This window comes from Phanerochaete carnosa (genome assembly GCF_000300595.1).
Source record: "Phanerochaete carnosa HHB-10118-sp unplaced genomic scaffold PHACAscaffold_60, whole genome shotgun sequence".
In the NCBI taxonomy this organism is placed as follows: domain Eukaryota; kingdom Fungi; phylum Basidiomycota; class Agaricomycetes; order Polyporales; family Phanerochaetaceae; genus Phanerochaete; species Phanerochaete carnosa.
Genome location: NW_006767687.1, coordinates 1 through 9,823, shown reverse-complemented (window position 1 = coordinate 9,823; position 9,823 = coordinate 1). Strand labels below are relative to the sequence as shown.

Sequence of the window (9,823 nt, the reverse complement as noted above, 5' to 3'; positions counted from 1 at the left end):
ATGACTTACTAGGTCTTCGAGGGGTCGGTCGTCTAATGCAGCGGAGTCTATGACGAGAGCGTTCCACTTCTCGTCATGCTTTGCCAGAGCAGCGTGGTGCTCGTCGTAAACGCGTACCCATTCACGAAGAACGTCGCTCAGAGCGCCATGGTCAGCCTCCAGAGCAGACTTGCCAGAGATGTTGTCGAGCCATCTCTTGGCCAGTCGAGGTGTGTCGCGGGGCTGCAGATCCAGTGAGCAGCTATCGTTAATAAAGACTGAAGAAGACTTACAAGAACAGATGCGACAAGGAGAATGAACGAAAGTGCAGACCACAGAATGACCTTGCGCTGGACAGCCTTGGGGTCATTGTGGTCTGCGGGCGGGACCTGTTCGTTGTTGGCAGCGTCCGCGGTGGTGTCAGCCGACTCAAACAATGTCGTGGAGTCAGCATGCTCCTCAAATGTCGGACCAAAAAACACTTCAGTCTCGACGTCGGGGAAGGGTCCGTCAACTGAAGAGTTGACAGAGCCGAAGGTCCAGTAGCCATGGTTGCCGGACGGGGCCCATTTGGCGAGGGGGTCCGGTGGATAAGGGATCCAGAGGGGCGCGAGGGTGGTAGGGCCAGACATATCAAGCGCAGAGGAAAACACATTCCCCAGCGTGAGGATCAGCTGAGGGTATTGGAGGGTGCCAGGCGTGGGGAATCGAACCCACGGCAAGGCGGAGAAGATGGCGTACAAGTACACCAGGATCACACGTAACAGGTACATGTTGCTCGAGAGAAAGACAGACAGACAACCTCGTCCAGTTCTTTTGCCCGCGGTGCGGGGCCGTCAGCCTCGTTGGCCAGTTTCGAACATGTAAGCCAGATTCATCGGCAAATATTCAGAGATTTCTAGAGCTGGATGCAGTTGACCTGAAGAAATTCGCCACATCTTTCGAGCAGCAAACCAAGAATTGCCACAGAATATGCGAATACTTCATGTCGTTCCGACCCGGAATCAAGACAAGATGGTAGGACGATTGCTCAAACTAACATATCTACAGATTGCGTTTAGAGCTGGAGATGAGGCTTTTGTGGATGTCGAGGACGGTACGTCAAGCTCGGACTGAACAGGACGAGACAGAGACGAGGTCGTATGCTCAGGATAAAATCCTCCGCCGGGCTTCGTGGCGCGAGGACCGGTTGATGGGGTCCTAGTCTAACCGTTCCCGGACCATTAGCACCTTAGACACGCGACGCGCCTTTTGTTCAGACCACCATGGCTTCCACCGTCTCGGGCAGCAAACGATGGACACACTTTCACTCTGCGCTTCAACACGCTATACAACGCTCGGCACACAAATGGACGTACGTGGACCAGTCTGATATGCTTGCAACTCCGAAGTACTGATGAATGCAGCGGACAGTTACGAGGATTTCACTGAATGCTTTTCCCTCTGGTGTGAAGAGCAGCCAGACGCGTCCTCGTCCGTTTTCAACACCGTGGCACAGCACATGGAGTCGTTGATTACGGTACGTGCCGTTCTTGCTAGAGCAGTCTTGTATCTCAACGTGACTTAGAATGACTGCGAAGACCTCCTGAAGAAGCTCGACGTGAGGCCCAACCTTGACAAGCTGCATGCCGTCGTTACAGAAGCGCGACAACGAAAAGCAGAAGGGTACTCTGGGAAGGACGTGTGGAAGGAGGACTTGAAGCCTGACGCGGCTGTACGCGCCAAACTCGTGCCACTGCTGGAAGAAGAGAGAGATAGGTTGAGAGCCCAGCTAGAGGAGGTGAGTTCGGGGACACAGCCACCAGTGACTGTGATCAACATAGCCTGATTGCTTTGCTATTCTAGCTTGATCAGCGCAATCGAAAGCTCCAGACTGAAATGCAAGCGAATGTTCAGGCGAGGGACGCGGCAGACGAGGAATGTGGGAAGTTGCTCGATGTCCTGGAGGAGGTATCCATTCTGCCTTTTTGTCCACGATGCGATATATACTTAACATGTGTTTAGGTAGAGAAGAAATGGAAGGAAATACCCCTCGAAGAAATCCAATCATGGGCCCTGCAGACCGCGGAATCACTGCCAGGAACTGCAGCACGATGATGCGCAATAAAACGAGTCTCACCCCAATCTATGTATGGATTTTTTATTTGTATTTTAGGTGCATGTGTAACTTAGCGTCTCGCACATTATATCGGATACCCTTGTATATAATTTGATTCACCAAGTAGTTTTTACACTTTTGGAGGGGAGTGCTGCTCAGAAATCGAAGCTCTGGTTGAGGTCTTCGTAAAGGTGTTCGTGCATGCCCGGTGGAAGGATGGGCTGTCCATTTTTCACGACATATCCTGAGGACCCGTATCAGCCCCGGCTACCTTTATATCAGGATTACTTACTGAACGGCATCTCTACGCTCTCCTTGGCATTGAAAACAATGGTGGGATGATCCTAAGTGAGTTTAGTATAGCTCCTGAATCCGGGAAGGAGACATCTACTCGCGACGTATGGGATCTTGTCAAGAGGGACTGGAAGCGAGTGAGTCTTATAATTCTTAAGAAATCGGGTGATTTACTTACTTTTGTTGCGCACCACAAGCTTGGTAACGCCGAGTGCAGTGTCGGTCGTCATTTGTATCGGGCCCAAGTGTCGACTTGGAAAGCCCAGCCCGCGCAATTCGCCAGTGCGGTCGCGCGGCGGGTCATCGCCTACTTCGTATAAGCAGCAAGCCAGCATTCTTAAGCACACACCTTACCAAGAATACCCTAGAGTGTGGTGTCAGAACACATGTCTCCGATCTGGGCAAAAAGCGAAGCTTACACCAAACAGGAACCACTCGAACCGGCCGTCGCCATCCTCTGGCGCAAGTGGCTTCTCGGCCTTCGGGTCGAGGAGACAGACCTTATCAAGTGAAACACCTCGCGCCTTCATAAGCTCTAGAACGCCTTCTGGGTGCGCAACACCCAAGGCAGCTTCACCCGCGGCGAATTGCGTGAAGAGTGATGTAAGAGTGTCGCACGAAGACTTGGATAGATGCGTGAAGTGAACCTCAGATTCTGGGCCCGCGAGAGTCCTCATATGCTGAAAAAACATGGCATTTTAACGGAATTTGAGATGCATATGGATGTTTCTGGACGACCTACGCTGTACTCGAGCTCTACCCACTTAGGAATGGCTCGGGACGTATCTTCGTCCTCTTCCATGTGCTCTATGGTGGCATATGCGTCAGCATGTGTGGGAGCTCGCAGTTACATATTGTATTGCCTATTACATATGCGAAACCCATTTGGTGCTCCCGGCAGCAATCCTGAGCGAGCCCGATGGTGGAGAAGTCGCAGACCACTGAGCCCAAATTTGGGATGGCGGGCTCACCACGTGATGAATATTAATATTTGAGCCATTTTCAACAACAACTTCTTCTCGACCCCGATCTGCTCGACCTCCGACTCCGACCTGCTCGCCTAGCTTGCACTTGCCTGACTTCCAATTTTCTGTGGAGGTTGTTGTACCCATTATGGCACAGAATACTAGTAGTACAACGCCAGCAGCTCTTCCCCAGCTCAGGTCGTCAGTATCGCAAGCCCTTTGGGGCCACCTCCGGCAAATGAACGTCCCTCTAGCTCTTAAGGGCAAGACGGAACTATCCTCGGCTCCAACTCCGGTTACTCCAGTAGACAAGGCTGGGACATCGATGCGCATGCTCCTGCACGATACCCAGGCGACCCTCGAGAAGTTTTCGGGACATATCGAGAGGCTCACGTCTAAGGTCGACGACGCGAAGCGCGAGGTAACAACAGCGCACAAGGCCTTTCAGTATGGACACGAGAAAATGCTAGAAGAAAGCATCGCTTTGCGTGAGTGGAAATGCGCATATACCCGACTGGTCTGCGTGGCTAGGGCAGCATACACTCCATCATACTAACTTTTCTTTCAGTGAATCGCTGTCAGACAGAGATCCAGAAGTCCGTTGGAAAACCTGCCCAATCAACTGTTTTGGATGAGACACGCCAGTCCCTCATCGTCCTTGACCGCAAGGTTGACGCTTTGGATAGGAGGGCGGACGCTTTGCATATAGTGAGCACATCTCATCAAAGCATGAGATCATTTCTCAACACAAATTGTGCCTAGCTAAACCAAACACAATTGCAAGCATTGCAAGCGATACAGGACCAGCAAGTCCAATTGCTCGCCGCTCTCGCTCCTGTTCTTCCGCTCCTCCATGCTGTGCCTTTGCACATAGACGCCACCAAAGCCGAAATTAAAGAGACCGTCCGAAACGCGTCGGATTCTTCTGTGCGACAAATCTTGGCTGAATGTATGCGCCGAAGTCACCGAGAAAACAAGCCCGGGAGCCGACCTCAAGTATGCTGTAGTCCGCCCCGCAAGAGGAAGAGAACAAACGACGGCTGCTCTGACAACTCCGACAACATTGTCGGATCTAGTCCCCCTGGAAGTATTGCTATACCGTCTCCGCTATCGCCGTCTCCTGCTATGTCTCTCGCGTCTGGTGTATCTCCTCCCCGGTCTCCATTGCCCATGGTAGAACCGTGTAGGTCAGCGATACTTTCTCAAGCATCTCTAGACCATAATCCTGCTCGACGGGCTCTGGACAACTCATCTGATACTGCGGAGGCTTTGATGACTACCGACGGATCTCACTTTGATATTCCAAGCTCCGGACCTACGACCTGCGCCCCGCCCACAACGCCCGTCCGCGGACGTGACTCTTGTTGGAGCCCCCTACCCGCAGCTGATATGTCTGTGCAACCTGCGCCTCTGGTTCCGCGACAAACTTCTCGGTGTAATGTACTGTCGTTGCTGCCTGCATCCCAATCAGCGGACACCGCGAGTACTGTACAGCCCAAGCAAAGCCCAGTCTCGCTATCGGTCATACACGCGTCGCGGCTGCATAGCCATGTGCTATCTGACCCTAACATTGCTTCGTCAGATCCTTGCTGCAACGGAACAGAGATTCGACAGCCTCGGTTACCCAGAATGGACACCGCCTGCTCAATGTCACATCCCGGGCTTCGGACTTCGGACTCTATCAGCGACAACGCAATGCTGTCGGACGCAGCCTTTGCCTCACATAGCGGCGCAGCCATTCCCCTGAAGCCAATGAGCCTCAGAGACCGACGAGCTCGTGGACTGCTGTCTGACCACGACGTGGTGAGTTTGCACACTGTATACGATCACTGAGCTTTGACTCTGTTCGCAGTGGAACGAAGGGAAGCGGTACATTCTTTTCGAAGACGAGGACGAGGACGAGAAGTGGGATGGGTGAGGATGCGGGGCGTTTGTCTGTCCGAGCGCTCGACTACCATCGCAGTGTGTACGATTGCCTTGTAACAATGCTAGCAAAACATATGGAGACAATATTGCGGGCTCTAATACGCCGAATTTGGCTCGACTCTCCCTCCTACGCCGATGACACCACATCGCGCGTAGTACTTGGCAAGCGCGAGGCGGATGATCTGCAGCCGCTGTAGCGCCCCCTTCTCATCCTTGCTCTTTGTCGTCCGCGCGAGTATGGGTAGGTAATCAGAGCCTGCATTCTGTGCAGACCTGGTACAAATCTCCTCGAGCTTGCGTAGCAGAATACACGCGTCTTCACTCGTGAATAGCATCTCTTCTGTAAGATCCAGCAGGCTGTGAGTTGACTTGATACCATAAGGAATTGCAGCGGCCAACACATACCGTTCTGCAGGAGCTCAACAGACTCGGACAGGATGACGGCCCACCACGCCTTAGGTGCGACGTCATCTCGTAACATGGCCACGATGTCGTAAGCGGCCTCATGGAGCTCACCGCTGAGCTGTCGCTGATGGAACTCGGCGAGACGCACAGCGAACATCAGCCTGTAGACAAACACACCGCTTGATATCGACTCTTGTTGAGCGCGCAGCGTTTGGAGAGACGGCGCGATATTGGCCACCAGACGCGCAAAATTTGCGGGGTCTTGAGGCGCGGTTAGCGACGGCAACTGCGGCGAGCGGAGACGGTGGGAACATACTCTGTGCGAAATATTCTTCGAGTACGCGGTCGACGATGCGTCCGAGACCAGGCCAGTCCTCTGCAGAGGTTGCGTAGGCCACCGCGAGACCGAACTCTTTTTGGTCGAGGAAGATTTGGGCGGCGATCTGCGTGGACATAATTTGTAACCGATATCTGACGCGGCGCTGGCTGTGCACGCACCCTGCAGACCGCTCGGCGCGTCCCTTCGCGCTGGTGCTCGAAGCACAAAGTGTGCACGTCTTTGAGCACGCCCGCGAGGTCACCATCGCGAATTTTGGCGCTGTCGTCGGCGGCGACCCCATCTGTGTCTCTGCGCGACAAGCGCTGAAGCTGCAGCGGTACTCGAACCAAGACCTCGTCAGCCATCTCCTTTCCGATATCACCGCAATAGCACAAGTAGCCGACCGTCAGGCGCCACAGGCCGGGATCTGTGTGAAGATACTCTGCGTAGGTCACTACGTACCATTGCCGCAGGGTCAGTCCGGAACTGGGACAGAGCCGAATATCAGCCGTCCAGTTGGCGACAATAGATGCACAAGGAAACTCACTCGGAAATATCACTGTCTATCAATCGGATGGCTTCCATGACATCCGCTAGATGTGCAGAAAGCCACGGGTCTAGCTGATGCGCCTCAGCCAACGCTTGGTGGGGCTTGCCTAGGAACAGTGATGAATGTATTGAATCTTCGAGGTTGGTAGGATCCGGTGGCATTTCGTCCAAAATGTCGACAACGATATCTCTGTAGCGCTGACGTGAATAAACACCCTTCATGAAGACAAGGTGGAACTGACGGGAGCTCATGTCTTCGTAACCGAGGGTCTACGAAAATTGTCCATGCTATACAGACCTCCTTCCAATCGGCACCCAATTCTGCGCAAACCCTCTTGAGCACCTCGGCACGACCTTCAAGGATACCAATGATGTCACTGAGCCGGTCCCACCAGTTGTCGAACCCGTCGTCTCGTGCATCTTCTGGAACACGGTCCAGCTCGATGCGTAGCGTCTTGACTTTGTCTTTCCATCGCCTTGATGCGAGCGCGAAGTCTTTCTCAGCATCGAATTGGTTGAGTCGGGGGAGGTCGGTTAGGAGTGGGGAGAGGCGTTGCGCTAAGCGTTGCAAGTGATCTGACGGATGATTTTGAGAAAGAACGTCCAGGAAGAACGCTGTTGCTTTCGAAAGCCCACGAAGGGTTGCCCTATATGTGTGGAAATGAGTATACGGCTAGATGGAGAGGACCATATAAGTAACACACCGCGTCAGGTATGGCCAAAACGTCTCGTCTTCCCAAGGCTTGTCCAGCTTGCTGAGGTGATCGCCTTCGCCAGTAGACGGTTCAATATAGTTGGTGTTCAGCCATTCCATGAGGTCATCACCGCATGGTGCGGCTTCCATTCCTATTTCAGGGATATAGAGTGCAGTGAATAGTGACCAACATGTTGCTAGCTTTCGGTAGTGGTCAGCATCGTATTGGAAGGGTTCACTTTGCGAGGGTTCGCGCTACAATGCAGTGTGAGCAGCAGGTGCATGTCGTCGACTCTGTGGCTACTCACAGAACAAAAAGCCCAGCACTCTCTACAGAAGTTATCATAGTCTATCGCTAGCTTGCGAAGCTTTTGCAAGAACTCCTCCTCCTCCCTAGGGAAGTACAGGTAAGCAGATACTCAGTAATCGCGACTGCTGCACGCACCTTCCAAGTTTTCCTAGCATCTTTTGCCTGATTAGATTTTGTATAGCAGCAAAGATGATGGAAACATCAGAGATAAACTAGAGTACGCGCTTAGTCAGGGGAAGGTTGAGTGGCCGTCCACATACAGTCCTGCGCTCCGAAAGTGGTGGATTCTGGTCTAAGGCAAAGTAAATAGGCTGATGTTTGGGATGCGTCGTTTTCAATAGAGTTGGCTCTGTCTTCCAGAAGTTAGATCAATTTAATTCCCTGTGTACCTGTGACGAACTCGTACATTGCTCGTTGGGAATATCGCGACCGAGTCGTCTCGTGGCGAGAAGGTAAGTTTCAGTGTCCTACCTGAAGTTTTGAAGCCTTCTGCGCTACCCTTTTCAAACAGCGGAGGTGTGAGTTGGACAGAGGAATATCCAGCCATCTTTCAGGGGAGAAGTTGCAGTGGATGAAGGAGGCCAGAGACCAACCTAGGGACAATGTCACGCCTCACGGGTCAATGCGCGTGACGATTCACATGATTTATGTGACACTGTCACAAACCGAGGACAGCGGCTTCGGAGGTTAGAACTTAGAATCAACGTTTGGAGACGTTTGCCATGCGGCGACAGCACAGTACAGAAATTCCGGAACATGCACATAAGTCTTGATGCTTGACAAATTACATCTTAACAGTCTCAGGGATAGGTTTGTCGAAGATGTATGCAACATCACCGGCCGTGTTCCAGGTGTGTATGTCTCCGCATGCGAGCCCACTACCCGGAAAATGAATTGTACGCCGACCCAATTCGTTTAGAAGGCGAAGCCCGCTCACTATGGCTTGTTCAAAATGATATTCTGTCTCTGGTCAGCCATTTGAACGTCCGGCTGATCTCGCCGTGAACTTCTGCAAGCGCGGGGTCCGCCGAGTCACCTACAAGCCACGGACTTCACAAAATCTGGTATGTCCCAGCTATCGGACACCTCGTCGATAATCACTACCCCGCTTAGCGTTTTAGTTGGGCGCGCTCGCTCTTACCCTGAGAACCACTCGTGTCAAACGTATTTGAAATGCTTCGATCCAACGATGGTAAGGGCAGTAGAAGGCATAATAAAAGTTTGTAAGTAGACTATACAAGCTATATAAAAACGCATCGAACGCTAAATATAAGTATTCTACAGGTATACGTACGTTAATATGCTACAAAAAAGTGAATATCCATATACGAGTGCTGATAGTGGAAGCGTTGTCCGTGACGGCAAGCAATCTCAACTGAGCTATGGATACAAAGAAGTCGCGGGGGCACGAATGCGTGGTGGTGCTGTATGTTCAGCACCTGCGGCAGCTGGGGCACTTGTTGGGGTCACCGACCATCCCACCTTGCCTGTCTTGGTCGGGGCTACGTGGCACTTAACACATGTAGGCGACAGGATATGAACGATGCTCACGCAGACTTGCAAGTTCTTTCGCAGTCGTGCGGGGAATTAGGGTGCGCCGTGCTTGTGCGGCAAGCAGGATGGTTGCATTGAGTCTATTGCGATCTGTAAGTCGTTCGACGCTTTACAGAAGACTGTGCACTCACCCACTGCTTCGAAACAGTTACGATGTGCCCGCAGCCGAATTTGCAGGGGATTGAAAGGTAGCCGCACATTGTGTTGTGGTGTGAAGGTGTAGATGTCGAGACTGGGGAAGGTCGTATGTCGATGGTGTCGTCTTCAGCACTTGCTCCTCTGTTCATATACCCCTCCTCGAACGCTCTTCATCAGGGCAGTGTCAGCAAGCCAACGCGCGCACGAGTGGGAGAAATACCAGGATCGCGGCGCGCCACAGCACAGGTAGGTGGACGGCTCAGCTCGCATCTAATGTTGGTACCATCGGAGGATGTCTCGGACTCAGCTGCTCCGAATTAGACGGTACGCCCCCGCGAGGACACCAATCGCCTTCGATCGAGGTCGAGGAGACCAACGAGGATGCCCTCTCCGCCGAATCTTAACGGCGATGCTACACGGCCCTCCATACGATCGCACCCCGCAAGCGGGTGCTTGCACAGATGGAGGCCTCCGTGCGATCTGATTATCGCTCCGGAACGCTCTATGACCTCCTAGTGATGCCTGCAGCGGGCCTTGGCTATGGAGACGGCATCTATCATCGACGGCTCTCACTAGGCGTGATGCACCGACA

At 52.8% G+C, this 9,823-nt stretch overlaps 5 protein-coding genes across 5 annotated transcripts; 2 read left to right on the top strand and 3 right to left on the bottom strand.

The window, feature by feature from the left end:
- Nucleotides 1–9: 9 nt before the first annotated feature.
- Nucleotides 10–752, bottom strand: PHACADRAFT_201954 (uncharacterized protein; the record flags this gene model as incomplete). The annotated part of the gene is made up of 2 exons (XM_007402226.1): nt 10–222; nt 273–752. Coding segments are annotated over 2 exons (693 nt in total), but the record flags the coding sequence as incomplete, so codon positions are not given.
- A 1,050-nt stretch (nt 753–1,802) lies between these two features.
- On the bottom strand, nt 1,803–3,252 carry PHACADRAFT_131902 (uncharacterized protein). Its single transcript, XM_007402225.1, has 8 exons — nt 3,235–3,252; nt 3,114–3,178; nt 2,791–3,051; nt 2,726–2,735; nt 2,550–2,678; nt 2,473–2,498; nt 2,370–2,421; nt 1,803–2,321 (listed from the first exon to the last, which is right to left on the bottom strand). The coding sequence occupies exons 2-8, from the start codon at nt 3,171–3,173 to the stop codon at nt 2,233–2,235; spliced, it is 627 nt and encodes a 208-aa protein (XP_007402287.1). The 5' UTR covers nt 3,174–3,178; nt 3,235–3,252; the 3' UTR covers nt 1,803–2,232.
- Nucleotides 3,253–3,395: 143 nt separating this feature from the next.
- PHACADRAFT_265773 (uncharacterized protein) lies at nt 3,396–4,065 on the top strand. Its single transcript, XM_007402224.1, has one exon. The coding sequence runs from the start codon at nt 3,485–3,487 to the stop codon at nt 3,890–3,892; it is 408 nt and encodes a 135-aa protein (XP_007402286.1). The 5' UTR covers nt 3,396–3,484; the 3' UTR covers nt 3,893–4,065.
- A 222-nt stretch (nt 4,066–4,287) lies between these two features.
- Nucleotides 4,288–5,169, top strand: PHACADRAFT_167295 (uncharacterized protein; the record flags this gene model as incomplete). The annotated part of the gene is made up of 1 exon (XM_007402223.1): nt 4,288–5,169. The coding sequence occupies one exon, from the start codon at nt 4,288–4,290 to the stop codon at nt 5,167–5,169; it is 882 nt and encodes a 293-aa protein (XP_007402285.1).
- Nucleotides 5,170–5,198: 29 nt separating this feature from the next.
- On the bottom strand, nt 5,199–8,059 carry PHACADRAFT_265769 (uncharacterized protein). Its single transcript, XM_007402222.1, has 11 exons — nt 7,946–8,059; nt 7,800–7,888; nt 7,675–7,751; nt 7,538–7,622; nt 7,240–7,484; nt 6,778–7,182; nt 6,534–6,725; nt 6,166–6,472; nt 5,984–6,110; nt 5,668–5,928; nt 5,199–5,602 (listed from the first exon to the last, which is right to left on the bottom strand). Exons 3-11 carry the CDS (start codon nt 7,692–7,694, stop codon nt 5,358–5,360), a joined length of 1,887 nt encoding a protein of 628 aa, XP_007402284.1. The 5' UTR covers nt 7,695–7,751; nt 7,800–7,888; nt 7,946–8,059; the 3' UTR covers nt 5,199–5,357.
- Between the last annotated feature and the right edge of the window lie 1,764 nt (nt 8,060–9,823).